Below are 20,250 nucleotides of genomic sequence, written 5' to 3'. Positions count from 1 at the left end.
TACCTACTGTACAATATCATAAATATGGAGTATGTTTCTAAATCCAAAACATGCTTCAAGTAAAAACAAGCGTGATAGAATTGCACTGAATACATCTTTTTTTTTTATAAATCAACTCAAACTGTTTCATGAAGTACACAAAATACATTTTATATCGTACGAAATGTTGTCATACCATACAATTGTTAGTCACAATGAAGCAAAAAATGGATTCACATCTGAATTGCGATTCTAAAAGGCAACAAATCGGTCATTAAATTCCATGGATGTCACATGATTGAATAAATACTAATTTATTGATTGAATAAATACTAATGTATTGACTCATATTGAATAGGTTACAGTATTTTATTTTGGTAACCAGCAGGTGGCAGCCTTCACCTGTCACATTCAAAAGTGACAGGATGTGTGCAAACATGGCGGTTTTAGTCGTTAGGTCACGTGACCTGACCTGGCCCCGCCCCCATCTCATCCCCTTCTTCATGCTGACGTCATCTGTTGACTCACTTCAGAACGCCGCACGCACCTTCAGAAGGTTCCGGAAGAATACTTCTTAGATCTTTTCTTTCTTTAAGCTGGACTCCTACTTTAGCGCTTCCCCTCTGGCGGGACTTTTAGCTTCTCCAGTTCAAACGCTGAAGAGCCAAAGCCAAACTGAAATGCTAACAGTTAGCAGTCGCGTAAAAAGATCAAGTAGGCTGACCATGTTGTGAAATGTGAGAAAGATCATATGTGTCCTCTTTATACTGTATGTCATATATGCGTGCCAAAGGTGAACATTAGTCAATCATACGCCAACTTGCTTTAGAAATAATAGATTTATTTCAATAAAGCATTTTTTTCTCCTCTGTTGACAGCAGTGTTGGTGCTAGGAAGTTTCTAAATGGGGTCCCAGGGACCCCATCAAATCATAAAAATGGGGTCCCACAGTAAATGTTTGGGGTCCCACTTTTTTGTAAGCGTTTTGAAAACAAATGCTAAATGTATGCATTATCCTGTTATATCTCACATTCTATATTGTGTTCTACGCTATCCTGTTATATCTCACATTCTATATTGTGTTCTATACTATCCTGTTATATCTCACATTCTATATTGTGTTCTACACTATCCTGTTATATATCACATTCTATATTGTGTTCTACACTATCCTGTTATATCTCACATATTATAAATTGTGTTCCACACTATCCTGTTATATCTCACATTCTATATTGTGTTCTACACTACCCTGTTGTATCTCACATTCTATATTGTGTTCCACACTATCCTGTTATATATCACATTCTATATTGTGTTCCGCACTATCCTGTTATATCTCACATTCTATATTGTGTTCTACACTATCCTGTTACATCTCACATTCTATATTGTGTTTTACACTACCCTGTTATATCTCACATTCTATATTGTGTTGTACACTATCCTGTTATATCTCACATTCTATATTGTGTTCTACACTATCCTGTTATATCTCACATTCTATATTGTGTTCTACACTACCCTGTTGTATCTCACATTCTATATTGTGTTCCACACTATCCTGTTATATATCACATTCTATATTGTGTTCCGCACTATCCTGTTATATCTCACATTCTATATTGTGTTCTACACTATCCTGTTACATCTCACATTCTATATTGTGTTTTACACTACCCTGTTATATCTCACATTCTATATTGTGTTGTACACTATCCTGTTATATCTCACATTCTATATTGTGTACTACACTATCCTGTTATATCTCACAATCTATATTGTGTTCTACACTATCCTGTTATATCTCACATTCTATATTGTGTTCTACACTATCCTGTTATATCTCACATTCTATATTGTGTTCTACACTATCCTGTTGTATCTCACATTCTATATTGTGTTCTACACTATCCTGTTATATCTCACATTCTATATTGTGTTCTACACTATCCTGTTATATCTCACATATTATAAATTGTGTTCTACACTATCCTGTTATATCTCACATTCTATATTGTGTTTTACACTATCCTGTTATATCTCACATTCTATATTGTGTTGTACACTATCCTGTTATATCTCACATTCTATATTGTGTTCTACACTATCCTGTTATATCTCACATTCTATATTGTGTTCTACATTGTCTTGTTATATCTCACATTCTATATTGTGTTCTACACTATCCTGTTATATCTCACATTCTATATTGTGTTCTACACTATCCTGTTATATCTCACATTCTATATTGTGTTCTACACTATCCTGTTATATCTCACATTCTATATTGTGTTCTACATTTTCTTGTTATATCTCACATTCTATATTGTGTTCTACACTATCCTGTTATATCTCACATTCTATATTGTGTTCTACACTATCCTGTTATATCTCACATTCTATATTGTGTTCTACATTGTCTTGTTATATCTCACATTCTATATTGTGTTCTACACTATCCTGTTATATCTCACATTCTATATTGTGTTCTACATTGTCTTGTTATATCTCACATTCTATATTGTGTTCTACACTATCCTGTTATATTTCACATTCTATATTGTGTTCTACACTATCCTGTTATATCTCACATTCTATATTGTGTTCTACACTATCCTGTTGTATCTCACATTCTATATTGTGTTCTACACTATCCTGTTATATCTCACATTCTATATTGTGTTGTACACTATCCTGTTATATCTCACATTCTACATTGTGTTCTACACTGTCCTGTTATACCTCACATTCTATATTGTGTTCTACACTATCCTGTTATATCTCACATTCTATATTGTGTTCTACACTATCCTGTTATATCTCACATTCTATATTGTGTTGTACACTGTCCTGTTATATCTCACATTCTATATTGTGTTGTACACTATCCTGTTATATCTCAAATTCTATATTGTGTTCTACACTATCCTGTTATATCTCACATTCTATATTGTGTTCTACACTATCCTGTTATATCTCACATTCTATATTGTGTTCTACACTATCCTGTTATATCTCAAATTCTATATTGTGTTCTACACTATCCTGTTATACCTCACATTCTACATTGTGTTCTACACTATCCTGTTATATCTCACATTCTATATTGTGTTCTACACTACCCTGTTATATCTCACATTCTATATTGTGTTCTACACTATCCTGTTATATCTCACATTCTATATTGTGTTCTACACTACCCTGTTATATCTCACATTCTATATTGTGTTCTACACTATCCTGTTGTATCTCACATCTATATTGTGTTCTACACTATCCTGTTATATCTCACATTCTATATTGTGATCTACACTATCCTGTTATATCTCACATTCTATATTGTGTTCTACACTATCCTGTTGTATCTCACATTCTATATTGTGTTCTACACTATCCTGTTATATCTCACATTCTATATTGTGATCTACACTATCCTGTTATATCTCACATTCTATATTGTGTTCTACACTATCCTGTTATATCTCACATTCTATATTGTGATCTACACTATCCTGTTATATCTCACATTCTATATTGTGTTCTACACTATCCTGTTATATCTCACATTCTATATTGTGTTCTACACTATCCTGTTATACCTCACATTCTATATTGTGTTCTACACTATCCTGTTATATCTCACATTCTATATTGTGTTCTACACTACCCTGTTATATCTCACATTCTATATTGTGATCTACACTATCCTGTTGTATCTCACATTCTATATTGTGTTCTACACTATCCTGTTATATCTCACATTCTATATTGTGATCTACACTATCCTGTTATATCTCACATTCTATATTGTGTTCTACACTATCCTGTTGTATCTCACATTCTATATTGTGTTCTACACTATCCTGTTATATCTCACATTCTATATTGTGATCTACACTATCCTGTTATATCTCACATTCTATATTGTGTTCTACACTATCCTGTTATATCTCACATTCTATATTGTGATCTACACTATCCTGTTATATCTCACATTCTATATTGTGATCTACACTATCCTGTTATATCTCACATTCTATATTGTGTTTTGGAAAAAGGTTGTCATAAACATTACTTCATTCATTAAAAGTAGGGATGTCCGATATTATCGGCCGATAAATGCGTTAAAATGTAATATCGGAAATTATCGGTATCTGTTTTTTTTAATTATCTGTATCGTTTTTTTTTGTTGTTGTTTTTTTTGTTTTGTTTTTTGTTATTAAATCCACATAAAAAACCCAAGATACACTTACAATTAGTGCACCAACCCAAAAAACCTCCCTCCCCCATTTATTTCTGTTATTAATATTCTGCTTCCTACATTATATATCAATATATATCAATACAGTCTGCAAGGGATACAGTCCGTAAGCACACATGATTGTGCGTGCTGCTGCTCCACTAATAGTACTAACCTTTAACACTTCATTTTACTCATTTTCATTCATTACTAGTTTCTATGTAACTGTTTTTATATTGTTTTACTTTCTTTTTTATTCAGGAAAATGTTTTTAATTTAGTTATCTTATTTTATTATTTTTTTTTAAAAAGTACCTTATCTTCACCATACCTGGTTGTCCAAATTAGGCATAATAATGTGTTAATTCCACGACTGTATATATCAGTTGATATCGGTATCGGTAATTAAAGAGTTGGACAATATCGGAATATCGGATATCGGCAAAAAGCCATTATCGGACATCCCTAATTAAAAGAAATAATAAAAAAAGAAAACAAATGTGTACTTATAAATATTTTATTGTTATCCCATTGGGTTGAGTTTTTCCTTGCCCTGATGTGGGATCTGAGCCGAGGATGTCGTTGTGGCTTGTGCAGCCCTTTGAGACACTCGTGATTTAGGGCTATATAAGTAAACATTGATAGATTGGAAGTGTTAGAATAATGATGTATAAGTTGCTCTAGTCCAGGGGTCAGCAACCTTTTTGAAAGCAAGAGCTACTTCTTGGGTAGTGATTAATGCGAAGGGCTACCAGTTTGATACACACTTCAATAAATTGCCAGAAATAGCCAATTTGCTCAATTTACCTTTAACTCTATGTTATTATTAATAATTAATGATATTTACACTTAATTGAACGGTTTAAAAGAGGAGAAAACACGAAAAAAATGACAGTTAAATTTTGAAACATAGTTTATCTTCAATTTCGACTCTTTAAAATTCAAAATTCAACCGAAAAAAAGAAGAGAAAAACTAGCTAATTTGAATCTTTTTGAAAAAATTTAAAAAATAATTTATGGAACATCATTAGTAATTTTCCCTGATTAAGATTAATTTTAGAATTTTGATGACATGTTTTAAATAGGTTAAAATCCAATCTGCACTTTGTTAGAATATATAACAAATTGGACCAAGCTATATTTCTAACAAAGACAAATTATTATTTCTTCTAGATTTTCCAGAACAAAAATTTTAAAAGAAATTCAAAAGACTTTGAAATAAGGTTTAAATTTGATTCTACCGATTTTCTAGATTTGCCAGAATAATTTTTTTGAATTTTAATCATGATAAGTTTGAAGAAATATTTCACAAATATTCTTCGTCGAAAAACCAGAAGCTAAAATGAAGAATTGAATTAAAATGTATTTATTATTCTTTACAATAAATTAAAAAAAATTGACATGAACATTGATTTAAATTGTCAGGAAATAAGAGGAAGGAATTTAAAAGGTAAAAAGCTATATGCTTTTAAAAATCCTAAAATCATTTTTAAGGTTGTATTTTGTCTCTAAAATTGTCTTTCTGAAAGTTATAAGAAGCAAAGTAAAAAAAATAATGAATTTATTTAAACAAGTGAAGACCAAGTCTTTAAAATATTTTCTTGGATTTTTGAAATTCTATTTGAGTTTTGTCTCTCTTAGAATTAAAAATGTCGAGCAAAGCGAGACCAGCTTGCTAATAAATAAATACAATTTAAAAAATAGAGGCAGCTCACTGGTAAGTGCTGCTATTTGAGATATTTTTAGAACAGGCCAGCGGGCTACTCATCTGGTCCTTACGGGCGACCTGGTGCCCGCGGGCACCGCGTTGGTGACCCCTGCTCTAGTCATTATCTATTGTGCTCAAGCTCTACTTTTTCTGTTTTCGTGCAAGGGCACACAACTTGTTATCTTCCTCAGCATGTGAGGAGTGGCCTCGCCGCAGATATTTCCTGTCTTTCAGCTTGCTAGCAGCCAAGGATGAACCAGCACCTCAATGAAGATAAGGCATATCAACAGCGGGCAGAGACAGGACACAATCACTAGGCCACCAGCACATTGACCTCACTTCACCTCTCTGGACACTTCAGCCGGTTGGGTGAGTTTTGGAGGGCTTTTTATGCTACTTTTACCTCAATTGTTTGAACTTGTCTCCTTTTTTAGAACAATGTCTTTGAGTACCCAGTTCAACAGTTATGTCAATGAAGCCCCTCAATTCCAACCACGAGTTGAGGTGGGTTCGTTTTCCATCGACTCAGAGCAGAGAGTCATCCATGACAGGAGTCGGATGAGATACTATGTGGAACCTCACCAAGACCCGCAATTTGATCTGATGGACGGCTACCCGGACCGCTATGTGATGAGAGATGAGAGTGTGAGGACAAGTCTTTACCCCATCCTCCGATGGATCTTGACCAACAAGTCACACCTCAAACAGAAGGCATCGTCTTCATCGTGAGAATACTACACTCACCTATAGTTTCCTTAGATCAGGGGTGTCCAAAGTGTGGCAGGTGGGGGCCATTTGGGATCCGCACCTAATGTTTTCTCCGCCCGTGACACATTCTGAATATACTTGTTTAAAAAAAAGTGAACTAAAAAAGCATATAAGTAAATGTAACAAGAGATGTTGACTCTAATAGCACAAATTTGCCATGCAGTGTGTGTGTTTAATCTAAAACTGTCCTTTCGCAAATCTACATCCAGAGGTGGGTAGAGTAGCCAGAAATTGTACTCAAGTAAGAGTACTATTACTTTAGAGATTTATTACTCAAGTAAAAGTAAGGAGTAGTCACCCAAATATTTACTTGAGTAAAAGTCAAAAGTATGTTGTGAAAAACTACTCAAGTACTGAGTAACTGATGAGTAACCTGTTCCTTTAATGATGACGGCAACAAATAATGCACAAAAACATAAAAAATAGCAATGAGCAAATTCAGAGCCAGGAATATCTCTTAAGCAACTAAAACAATAATATATATTAAATAATAATACATTAACATAAAAAAATGAAGGCAAATTGAGGCTCAGTAGGCAGAGATTACGAAGGAAAATAACAAGTTAGCCTTTACGCAAACCATAAACTGATAGGTGTTTGTATGCATGCGTGAGTGTGTGTGCGTGTGTGTGTGTGTCTGTGAGTCTGCAGTGCGTTAATAAATGTCCCCACACGATGTACGTTGGACAGTGATTCATAGCAGGGAAGCTAACATCAGCCTACGGCAGGGGTCACCAACGTGGTGCCCGCGGGCACCAGGTCGCCCGTAAGGACCAGATGAGTAGCCCGCTGGCCTGTTCTAAAAATAGCTCAAATAGCAGCACTTACCAGTGAGCTGCCTCTATTTTTTAAATTGTATTTATTTACTAGCAAGCTGGTCTCGCTTTGCCCGACATTTTTAATTCTAAGAGAGACAAAACTCAAATAGAATTTGAAAATCCAAGAAAATATTTTAAAGACTTGGTCTTCACTTGTTTAAATAAATTCATTAATTTTTTTACTTTGCTTCTTATAACTTTCAGAAAGACAATTTTAGAGAAAAAATACAACCTTAAAAATGATTTTAGGATTTTTAAAGATATATACCTTTTTACCTTTTAAATTCCTTCCTCTTCTTTCCTGACAATTTAAATCAATGTTCAAGTACATTTATTTTTTTTATTGTAAAGAATAATAAATACATTTTAATTTAATTCTTCATTTAAGCTTCTGTTTTTTCGACGAAGAATATTTGTGAAATATTTCTTCAAACTTATTATGATTAAAATTCAAAAAAATTATTCTGGAAAATCTGTAGAATCAAATTTAAATCTTATTTCAAAGTCTTTTGAATTTCTTTTAAAATTTTTGTTCTGGAAAATCTAGAAGAAATAACGATTTGTCTTTGTTAGAAATATAGCTTGGTCCAATTTGTTATATATTCTAACAAAGTGTAGATTGGATTTTAACCTATTTAAAACATGTCATCAAAATTCTAAAATTAATCTTAATCAGGAAAAATTACTAATGATGTTCCATAAATTATTTTTTCAAAAAGATTCAAATTAGCTACTTTTTCTCTTCTTTTTTTCGGTTGAATTTTGAATTTTAAAGAGTCGAAATTGAAGATAAACTATGTTTCAAAATTTAATTGTCATTTTTTTCGTGTTTTCTCCTCTTTTAAACCGTTCAATTAAGTGTAAATATCATTAATTATTAATAATAACACAGAGTTAAAGGTAAATTGAGCAAATTGGCTATTTCTGGCAATTTATTGAAGTGTGTATCAAACTGGTAGCCCTTCGCATTAATCACTACCCAAGAAGTAGCTCTCGGTTTTAAAAAGGTTGCTGACCCCTGGCCTACGGTGACAGCCAAAATATCTACTAATGTTACTTACCGCCATGTGCTTCCTCAAATTTGATGTTGAGTTCATGTAAGCTTAAGCTTGTTGTTGTTTCAGCGGCGGTCACGTGACCGCCTGGCTCTGTTTGATTGGTGAAACGGAGTCAAACGTCACCAGTGACTGCATTTGATTGGTGAAACGCAGGCATGCATAGATCCTACTTTGAAGGTCTGTCTGACAAAGCAAAACAAACAAAGCGTGCATTAACAGATCGCTAAAAATCAGTAGCGAGTAGCGAGCTGAATGTAGATAAATGGAGCGGAGTGAAAGTAGCATTTCTTCTCTATAAATATACTCAAGTAAAAGTAAAAGTATGTTGCATTAAAACTACTCTTAGAAGTACAATTTATCCCAAAAGTTACTCAAGTAGATGTAACGGAGTAAATGTAGCGCGTTACTACCCACCTCTGTCTAGATCTAAATCAATGTTATGAACTATGGACCTATTCGAGGCTCCAAATACTCATCAAAAATTCCACTTTGAAATATTTTGTGGGGGAAAATATTGTATATTTTGTGTTTGCCATATAAAAAAACTAAGTTTCCTTTGACAAAAATGTCATAAACAAACAACAAAAAACATGAAAAATAAAAACAAATAATCGATGGCTAGATCTGAAGTTGATCTAGAGCCGGGGTCAGCAACCTTTTTGAAAGCAAGAGCTACTTCTTGGGTAGTGATTAATGCGAAGGGCTACCAGTTTGATACACACTTCAATAAATTGCCAGAAATAGCCAATTTGCTCAATTTACCTTTAACTCTATGTTATTATTAATAATTAATGATATTTACACTTAATTCAACGGTTTACAAGAGGAGAAAACACGAAAAAAATGACAATTAAATTTTGAAACATAGTTTATCTTCAATTTCGACTCTTTAAAATTCAAAATTCAACCGAAAAAAAGAAGAGAAAAACTAGCTCATTCGAATCTTTTTGAAAAAATAAAAAAAATAATTTATGGAACATCATTAGTAATTTTTCCTGATTAAGATTAATTTTAGAATTTTGATGACATGTTTTAAATAGGTTAAAATCCAATCTGCACTTTGTTAGAATATATAACAAATTGGACCAAGCTATATTTCTAACAAAGACAAATCATTATTTCTTCTACATTTTCCATGACAAAAATTTTAAAAGAAATTCAAAAGACTTTGAAATAAGATTTAAATTTGATTCTACAGATTTTCTAGATTTGCCAGAATATTTTTTTTGAATTTGAATCATAATAAGTTTGAAAAAATATTTCACAAATATTCTTCGTCAAGAAATTAGAAACTAAAATGAGGAATTAAATTAAAATGTATTTATTATTCTTTACAATAAAAATTTTTTTTTTACTTGAACATTGATTTAAATTGTCAGGAAAGAAGAGGAAGGAATTTAAAAGGTAAAAAGGTATATGTGTTTAAAAATCCTAAAATCATTTTTAAGGTTGTATTTTTTCTCTAAAATTGTATTTCTGAAAGTTATAAGAAGCAAAGTAAAAAAAAAAGAAGAATTTATTTAAACAAGTGAAGACCAAGTCTTTAAAATATTTTCTTGGATTTTCAAATTCTATTTGAGTTTTGTCTCTGTTAGAATAAAAAATGTCGGGTAGTAAATAAATAAAATTTAAAAAATAGAGGCAGCTCACTGGTAAGTGCTGCTATTTGAGCTATTTTTAGAACAGGCCAGCGGGCTACTCATCTGGTCCTTACGGGCGACCTGGTGCCCGCGGGCACCGCGTTGGTGACCCCTGGTGTAGAGACTTACGCATTGAAAGTTATGACTTATTTCTCACATCAAATATTTCACTTGGACATTTTTCGGAGGGTTGGGTGAAATGTTGCAAATTTTGTGTTGATGCCATGGAACAAGTTTTGACAAAAAAAGGCATACAATATTTAAAAAATAAAAAATCCACCTTTCTTTTGACAGATGGAACTGAAGTTGATCGAGAGAGATTTAAAGGCCTACTGAAATGATTTTTTTTATTTAAACGGGAATAGCAGATCCATTCTATGTGTCATACTTGATCATTTCGCGATATTGCCATATTTTTGCTGAAAGGATTTAGTAGAGAACATCGACGATAAAGTTGGCAACTTTTGCTCGCTGATAAAAAAAAGCCTTGCCTGTAGCGGAAGTAGCGTGACGTCACAGGAGCTAGTATTCCTCACAATTCCCCGTTGTTTACAATGGAGCGAGAGAGATTCGGACCGAGAAAGTGACGATTACCCCATTAATTTGAGCGAGGATGAAAGATTCGTGGATGAGGAACGTTACAGTGAAGGACTTGAGAGGCAGTGATGGACGTATCTTTTTTCGCTCTGACCGTAACTTAGGTACAAGCTGGCTCATTGGATTCCACACTCTCCTTTTTTTATTGTGGATCACAGATTTGTATTTTAAACCACCTGGGATACTATATCCTCTTGAAAATGAGAGTCCAGAACGCCAAATGGACATTCAGTGCCTTTTATCTCCACGACAATACATCGGCGAAACGCTTTAGCTACGAGCTAACGTGATAGCATCGTGCTTTAACTGCATATAGAAACAAAAGAAATAAAGCCCTGACTGGAAGGATAGATAGAAAATCAACAATACTATTAAACCGTGGACATGTAAATACACGGTTAATGCTTTCCAGGCTGGCGAAGGTTAACAATGCTGTGCTAACGACACCATTGAAGCTAACTTAGCAACTTAGCAACCGGACCGCACAGAGCTATGCTAAAAACATTAGCTCTCCACCTACGCCAGCCAGCCCTCATCTGCTCATCAACACCCGTGCTCACCTGCGTTCCAGCGATCGGCAGAAGGACGAAGGACTTCACCCGATGCGTTTGGCGGCCCGGAGGCGTAGGAAGTCAAGGTGAGGTCGGCGGCTAGCGCGTCTGCTCTCCAACAAAGTCCTCCTGGTTGTGTTGCTGTAGTCCGCTGCTAATACACCGATCCCACCTACAACTGTCTTCTTTGCAGCCTTCATTGTTCATTAAACAAATTGCAAAAGATGTCCAGAATACTGTGGAATTATGAAATGAAAACAGAGCTTTTTGTGTAGGATTCTACGGGGTACCATAACTTCCGTTACTCGGACTTCGTCACGCGCATACGTCATCATACCGCGACGTTTCAGCCGGATATTTCCCGGGAAATTTAAAATGTCACTTTATAAGTTAACCCGGCCGTATTGGCATGTGTTGCAATGTTAAGATTTCATCATTGATATATAAACTATCAGACTGCGTGGTCGCTAGTGGTGGCTTTCAGTAGGCCTTTAAGCATTGAATAAAAGAAAATAGTAATATATGACTTCTTTATTTTTCTGAGTGAGACCCTTGCCGGTCTCTGGTACCAAACTTGAGGGGAGCCCTAAAGGTTTAAAAAAAATGATATATTGTATTGGTTTTAAAATGTAAAATATCAAAATGGCCCGCGCATGCATTGATTCTATTTAGTGTGGAAAAAGTTTGGACACCTGTGAGTTACATGATACATTTCATGCATTTGACCTTTTTCTCTCTCCTCAGAGCTTTGGATTTGGACTTTGTGACAGACCGTGGCCGCTTGGCACGCTTGTTGACAACACCATATAACAACTTGTCAATCTGGTCGCTGGCCGTCACCAAGTTCAGAGGAACGCTTTACATCAGTGATGGAGAAACAGAAGCTGCTCGCCAAAGTGAAGCCCATCTCATTGAGAGTCATGAAATGGGCTTATACTTGGGCCACAAGTTTGTCCAGTACATGTGTTCAGGTAGGAGGGTCTATTTCAGGGGTCCCCACAATTTACCTCTCCGGCTTCTTTTTTCTTCTTCTCAAAATATATCCAAACCTTTAATAGAATCAAACATAAGTGGGGCAACAAGAAAAATATCCCACAATTATCTTTTGTAAAGTAAATCTAGCTGATTGTAAACAAAAGTTAGACACATCCTAACACATTTATTCAATGAAATGCAAACACAAAAGAATATATCTGACCACTATTTTTTATATTTTAGGGTAAGCTAAACTTCCCTTACAGTCTTTAGCAATCGCCACTGTTGTACATCTGGCATCACATGTTAAAAAAATGCGGGTAAGAGAAGTTGACAAGTCAGAGCCATAACTTCCGGACAAGGATTTGCTCTTAAGGCTGCGTGGGTCGGGCTGGAATGCAAAGCGGGCCTGTGCGCGTCCCGCTGCTGGAAAGACGCCGCCCCATCGCCCAAGCCGCCAACCACCATAGCAAAAGTGCGGGAACGCGGGTGCGCGGGCGGCGCCTCGTCTTACCGCGGAGGCTCCAGACACTGGCGTGCGTCTTGCTCATGGTTGATCAAAGTTTTTCAGTGGCCACATTTTCTGCGCATCACTAGGTAATACACGTTATACATCCATTCATACAAAATATATTTGTTCGCACATAAATAAATACAAAAATTCTAACTTTTAAGGTGTGGCATCTTCAATTTAGCCGTGGCGCCACGCCACGATTAAATACATATAGAAGAAACCCTGTATTTATTTTAAACTTGGGACGTCCCGCTGGCCGGATTGTGGGCGCTGGCGGGCCATAGTTTGGGGACCCCTGGTCTATTTCATTGTTTTGTACTCTGGTTTTGTTCTGTTACAATTGATATACTATTTGTCCCTGAAGATACCATTGATGGTTTACCGGATCCAAGTGGCGTGGTCAACGCTATCGAGGGTTTCTACATCGTGGTCCAAACCCGTCTCGAAGATCACAGTCTCCTGTTCTCCGGTCATGTGGATTGCCGAGATAAAGATCCTAATGCCCCGGATCCTCCAGCCTGCTACGTTGAGCTGAAGACAGCAGGAGTGCACACCGGCCAGCAGCGTTACAATTTCCCCAGGTTGGCATTGCTTAGGAATGGGTACCGAATTTGGTACGTTTAAAGGGACTGACTGAATTCCGTTGTTAGTAAAGGGAACGATTCACGTAAAGTCAAACGGTACCATATTTCCATACCTTTGTTCCACATGGCGTTACGTCTGGTTGCAGACTCGGTAGTGGCTCAAACACTTGGGGGGAAAACGGGCATACTCGCTGCGGACTGCCTTTAGGTAATGTTGCAATTTTCCAGCCAGCATTTATGGAGGTTAATTTGACAACGACACGTCCCGTGCCATGGAAAACGACTTCTGGACGGCTTCGAAGCGATTCTGGACCACCATCCGCCGCCTCAGGAAGGTGAAGCAGTGCACTGTCAACACCGTGTATGGTGGGGATGGTGTTCTGCTGACCTCGACTGCGGATGTTGTGGATCGGTGGAGGGAATACTTCGAAGACCTCCTCAATCCCACCAACACGTCTTCCTATGAGGAAGCTGTCCCTGGGGAATCTGTGGTGGGCTCTCCTATTTCTGGGGCTGAGGTTGTTGAGGTAGTTAAAAAGCTCCTCTGTGGCAAGGCCCCGGGGGTGGATGAAGACCGCCCGGAGTTCCTTAAGGCTCTGGATGCTGTGGGGCTGTCTTGGTTGACAAGACTCTTCAGCATCGCGTGGACATCGGGAGCGGTACCTCTGGATTGGCAGACCGGGGTGGTGGTTCCTCTCTTTAAGAAGGGGAACCGTAGGGTGTGTTCCAACTATCGTGGGATCACACTTCCCGGTAAGGTTTATTCAGGTGTACTGGAGAGCAGGCTACGCCGGATAGTCAAACCTCGGATTCAGGAGGAACAGTGCGGTTTTCGTCCTGGTTGTGGAACTGTGGACCAGCTCTATACTCTCGGCAGGGTCCTTGAGGGTGCATGGGAGTTTGCCCAACCAGTCTACATGTGCTTTGTGGACTTGGAGAAGGAATTCGACCGTGTCCCTCGGGAAGTCCTGTGGGGAGTGCTCAGAGAGTATGGGGTATCGGACTGTCTGATTGTGGCGGTTCGCTCCCTGTATGATCAGTGTCAGAGCTTGGTCCGCATTGCCGGCAGTAAGTTGGACACGTTTCCAGTGAGGGTTGGACTCCGCCAAGGCTGCCCTTTGTCACCCATTCTGTTCAGAACTTTCATGGACAGAATTTCTAGGCGCAGTCAAGGCGTTGAGGGGATCCGGTTTTGGTGGCTGCAGAATTAGGTCTCTGCTTTTTGCAGATGATGTGGTCCTGATGGCTTCATCTGGCCAGGATCTTCAGCTCTCACTGGATCGGTTCGCAGCCGAGTGTGAAGCGACCGGGATGAGAATCAGCACCTCCAAGTCCGAGTCCATGGTTCTCGCCCGGAAAAGGGTGGAGTGCCATCTCCGGGTTGGGGAGGAGACCCTGCCCCAAGTGGAGGAGTTCAAGTACCTCAGAGTCTTGTTCACGAGTGAGGGAAGAGTGGATGGTGAGATCGACAGGCGGATCGGTGCGGCGTCTTCAGTAATGCGGACGCTGTATCGATCCGTTGTGGTGAAGAGGAGCTGAGCCGTAAGGCAAAGCTCTCAATTTACCGGTCGATCTACGTTCCCATCCTCACCTATGGTCATGAGCTTTGCGTTATGACCGAAAGGACAAGATCACGGGTACAAGCGGCCGAAATTAGTTTCCCCCGCCGGGTGGCGGGGCTCTCCCTTAGAGATAGGGTGAGAAGCTCTGTCATCCGGGAGGAACTTAAAGTAAAGCCGCTGCTCCTCCACATGGAGAGGAGCCAGATGAGGTGGTTCGGGCATCTGGTCAGGATGCGACCCGAATGCCTCCCTAGGGAGGTGTTTAGGGCACGTCCAACCGGTGGCCACGGGGAAGACCCAGGACACGTTGGGAAGACTATGTCTCCCGGCTGGCCTGGGAACGCCTCGGGATCCCCCGGGAAGAGCTGGACGAAGTGGCTGGGGAGAGGAAAGTCTGGGTTTCCCTGCTTAGGCTGCTGCCCCCGCGACCCGACCTCGGATAAGCGGAAGAAGATGGATGGATGCATGGAAGTCCCGTGCAGAGTCCCAATAGGACAGCGCGGTGGGCTCCAGAGGAGACATCACTGGACTAGCAGGAAGAGGCCGGGCTGGGGTACGAGCTGGACGTGGCGTCGTCGGTAGACTCACTTGAGACAAGCCAGATGGTTGTGTCGGCAGACCCACTTGAAACTAGGCAGGAAGAGGTGTTGGAAGTCCCACTGGAAGAGCGGAAGGCGGTGGCTGTGCTGGGCGCAGCGCGGGAGGCGGCGGCAGAGGGAGAAGGAGCGAGCTTGCCGTGAGTTGGAACCGCACAAACCTGGCCTTAATGTCCTCCAAGACATGTACGGTCCAAAACATCAGCTCCATGTCGGCGTCATGGAGCTGATTCACAGACAGAAGATTCTGTCACGTACTCGCATGGCTGCGGTAGTCCTGACCCCAAGAAGCAGGAGACAGGAGGATGACGTGCAGGTAAGACAAGTATATAATTATTGTGGAGGGGGGCGTGGTCTGCGCGCCTGCTGCGGAATGGGGTGTGTAAGGACCGGTCTCGAAGCACAGCTGGCAGGTGATTGGATTGCCCAGCTGGGGCTAATCATCCAATCACTTGTCATGCTCATCAGCAGCGGCCGGGGCCATGACACACGAGTTGGAGTTGGAGCCAGACGCTCCACACACGCCCGAGACCACGCCGCGCGCGAGAGAGACAGACGGAAGGTACGCCAACCCGGACGAGACTGAAAAGTCGCAGAGCCGAGTGCTGTCCTGGCGTGTCCACTCAGCAGGAAAAGACCGGAAGTTGCCGAACAGAGTACTGTCCTGGAGCGTGTGCACAACAATAAAAGCATTGTTAAAACCGGACTCCCGGGCTCCCGTGAAGGTCTGTTGTGATCAGGAGAATCCACTAAAGGGAAACCACTACAATTATATTCAACACAGGATGAGCATTCATGCAGCTAACAGTAACAGAAACAATCCTCGAGCCCAGATGAAAGGGCCGTGCAGGCATTTATAGAAGCCAGCTGATTGACAACCACTACCCGGTGTGGCCAGGCTGCCAATCAGCGGCCGGTGAGGGGAAAGAGTCATGCAGGAAAAGGAACCAGAAATAGGAGCGCTCCACAGGAAATAAACACAATCTAAGGAAACATAAGATGTGGTGTGACAGATCGTCAACATCAACAAAGCAACCAAGGAAGCCGAGGCTGCCCACCACAAGCTCTTGGCCAATGTCCAGTCCACGCGGATTAGCGAGAATCCATCCAAAAAGACAGAAGTGTCCGATACACGCCAACTCAGCCAGGGTTCCGTGAAGCTTGTCTATCCCGACGCCCAACGCTACTAGCGCCACAGCCCTGTCTCCTCCTGCGCATCTCTTCCGGTTTCTACACGCCGACTCCAGCGCGGCAGCGAGCCAGCAGCCTGTCTCTGGCGCAAACAAAGCCACGGCTTCCCCCGAGGCGCATCCTAAAGTTCCCAAAAAAAGCACCAAAAAGCTGGGCAGAAGCCACTAAAGTGTCAGCCCTTGTTGCACAGTCCTGGAGAGGGCCGATCCAAGAAACACAGAAGAAACAAGAGGGAAACATCACCAACACAAAGGGGGAAAGACAAGAGTCCTGAGCTCCTGCGGACAGCAGCCACTACAGCGGCGCCATCTCCCAGACAAAAAATTATCATTTGGTCCAATAATAAAAAATACTAGTATGAGTGATAAGTCATTTGCACCAAAAGCAATCTTTGAAAATGTTTGGTCCATAACAGAGTACCAAACCAATAATGTGGACGCAGCCTAGTAGATCTTATTTCGCTTTGTTCTCTGACTCATTTTCTTTCTTGTCAGGTATAAGCTCTACAAGTGGTGGGCACAGACCTACGTCCTCGGAGTCCCTCGCATCGTCGCAGGCTTCCAAAATGAAGACAAAATTGTTGAGTCTGTGGAGACTTTTGAAGTCAGCGATATTCCTAGGATTGCTGAGGTAGACTGTTGTTGTTGTTAGATGTTATTGCAATGGCAAACAAAGAGTAACTTTATTTGTATCTTTTCAGCAGTGTGAGGGAAACTTCTGGAAGCCAAATGTCTGCATGAACTTCTGCAGCAAATTCCTGTCTTTTGTCAAGAAGGTGGCGACCGAAGACGATCCCTGGTGAGACCTTTTGTTTAAAAAGATAGAAGTTTAGCCTGCTAACAGGTATTCTCTCTATTGCAGCGTGGTATATCTGTTCTCCAGGGAAGAGAGCTCCGATGTGACCTACTCTGTTCACAGGAACTCATCTTATTCCTTCCTGCCGGACTGGTACGTGGAGGAAATGGATTAAAAATGCACACCATCGGTACAAATTTACGCTTAGCAATAAATAATTACAACTAATCTAAACAACGTGGCACTATAAGCACATTTTACTCATCTCATTTTACTCCGAGCTTTCCGCTCCGCCGCTCCCAGTCTGTGCAACGCTCTCCCTGACCACTTGAGGGCACCACAGACTGTGGATGCTTTTAAAAAAGGCTTAAAAGCGCCTTTTTTAAAAAAAGCCTCTTTTTTTTTTTAGATATTTGCATACTAGCTATAACTATTTGGCTGTTCTACTGTTTATTTTTATTTATTTATTTTATTATATTTTGTCTCTATTTTATTTTATTTATTTATTGTTAATACACTGTAGCACTTAGAGTTGAGTTGAGTTGAGTTTGAGTTTATTTGGAACATGCAAGCATACAACATGATACATCACAATTTCCAGTTTCTCTTTTCAACATGTTCGAAAAGGAGTAGGAAGAAGCACAGCTTATTTAATCCTACCCCTTTTCTTTACATAACAGTTGCTAAAACTTTTTGTTCACTTCCTGTTCACAATTTATTCACAATAAACTCCATAAGTAATCACAATAAAAATAAGTAAATAAATAATAGTAATCATTTTAATAATAATAATTGGTGAAGTAAGTCATATTTCATATATATTTCACTTTGAGATTGTTTACTCAATATAAAGTGCTTTATACAAATAAAATCTATTATTATTATTATTATTATTATTATTATCTATACCAGTCTCTTAGCATGTTCAATGGATTCATGTGTGCTACATGTAGGTGTTGGTTACGATCGCTCTCTGCAAAGTTTTCCTCTTGTATACCAGTTGGAACAATTAAAAATCTCTGACAAATTCTATAGTTGTCTTGTTTCTGTCTGCCCGAGTTAAAAGGTGAGCTCCGAATCGGAATCGTTAAAGACACATTTTATTGCCCCCTGATATTAATAAAACAAAAAAACAAACACACAAAGACACCGCCAACGACATGCACCTGGGGTTAGGCCCCTCCCACCTCCAAAGACATGCACCTGGGGATAGGCCCCTCCCACCTCCAAAGACATGCACCTGGGGATAGGCCCCTCCCACCTCCAAAGACATGCACCTGGGGATAGGCCCCTCCCACCTCCAAAGACATGCACCTGGGGATAGGCCCCTCCCACCTCCAAAGACATGCACCTGGGGATAGGCCCCTCCCACCTCCAAAGACATGCACGGATAGGTTGATTGGCAACACTAAATGGTCCCTAGTGTGTGAATGTGAGTGTGAATGTTATCTGTCTATCTGTGTTGGCCCTGTGATGAGGTGGCGACTTGTCCAGGGTGTACCCCGCCTTCTGCCCGAATGCAGCTGAGATAGGCTCCAGCACCCCCCGCGACCCCAAAAAAAGAGACAAGCGGTAGAAAATGGATGGATGGGATGGATAAAAAAACCAGACCAAAAAACAATGTCTACTGCAGAGGATTATTAAAATAGAAATGGCAAATATCTTTCATTTGGGCCCCCAACACATCTTTGCTACCTTCCTGTGTCATTTTCGGTCCAGAAAACCCCCCCCCACCTTGACTCGATCTATATGTAAATATATATACATGTTTATGTAAACACTTGCTTCTATATACATATATAGAATAGATACATGTATATAAACACACACACATATACATTAGGGCTGCAACTAACGATTAATTTGATAATCGATTAATCTGTCGATTATTACTTCGATTAATCGATTAATAATCGGATAAAAGAGACAAACTACATTTCTATCCTTTCCAGTATTTTATTGAAAAAAAACAGCATACTGGCACCATACTTATTTTGATTATTGTTTCTCAGCTGTTTGTACATGTTGCAGTTTATAAATAAAGGTTTATTTAAAAAAAAAAAAAAAAGCTTCTGCGCATAGCATAGATCCAACGAATCGATGACTAAATTAATCGGCAACTATTTTTATAATCGATTTTAATCGATTTAATCGATTAGTTGTTGCAGCCCTAATATACATGTGTATGTATACATATGTAAGTTTATAAATACATACGTATACACATGCGGGCATGTACCCTGCCTTTCGCCCGAGTGCAGCTGGGATAGGTTCCAGCCTCCCCCGTTACCCCGAGAGGGGCAAGCCGTAGAAAATGGATGGATGGATATACACAATATCCATAATTATAGATGTATAGATTGCGCTCAAGCAGTTTTCTTTTTCTTTACTGGAAATGACACAGGAAAGTAGCCAAATGGCTTTAAAAGACGTGACAGGGACCCACACCAAAAACACCCGCTGTTTTTATTTTAGTAACCATTTCATTTTGGACAAAAACTTATGGAAACATTATGTTTTGATTTCTTTCATTATCTTTCATAGTCTTAGTGTTTTTTCCACTTTTTGTGCAATTTCCAGCTAAAACATCGCCTTCACAAGATGAAAATACGTTTTAAGTGTGCACAGGATGATCAAGAACAGACATTTATAGGCAACAGACTGAGGTGTCT

The 20,250-nt window shown here is 39.4% G+C and overlaps 1 protein-coding gene across 2 annotated transcripts; it reads left to right on the top strand.

Annotated features, from left to right (window-relative positions):
• The first annotated feature begins 6,108 nt into the window (after window positions 1–6,108).
• Window positions 6,109–18,594, top strand: LOC133631822 (decapping and exoribonuclease protein-like). 2 transcript variants are annotated; one of them, XM_062023981.1, is made up of 7 exons: window positions 6,109–6,298; window positions 6,364–6,654; window positions 12,106–12,332; window positions 13,215–13,431; window positions 17,278–17,413; window positions 17,487–17,581; window positions 17,645–18,594. In XM_062023981.1, the coding sequence occupies exons 2-7, from the start codon at window positions 6,368–6,370 to the stop codon at window positions 17,751–17,753; spliced, it is 1,071 nt and encodes a 356-aa protein (XP_061879965.1). In that variant the 5' UTR covers window positions 6,109–6,298; window positions 6,364–6,367; the 3' UTR covers window positions 17,754–18,594. The 2 variants fall into 2 exon arrangements, with proteins under 2 accessions (XP_061879965.1, XP_061879964.1); XM_062023980.1 differs by having other exon boundaries at window positions 6,110–6,298; window positions 17,484–17,581.
• Window positions 18,595–20,250: the final 1,656 nt, after the last annotated feature.

The sequence above is a fragment of the Entelurus aequoreus genome, linkage group LG17 (genome assembly GCF_033978785.1).
Source record: "Entelurus aequoreus isolate RoL-2023_Sb linkage group LG17, RoL_Eaeq_v1.1, whole genome shotgun sequence".
NCBI lineage: Eukaryota > Metazoa > Chordata > Actinopteri > Syngnathiformes > Syngnathidae > Entelurus > Entelurus aequoreus.
Note: the sequence above shows the minus strand (reverse complement) of the source record. Positions and strands in the feature narration are given on the sequence as shown.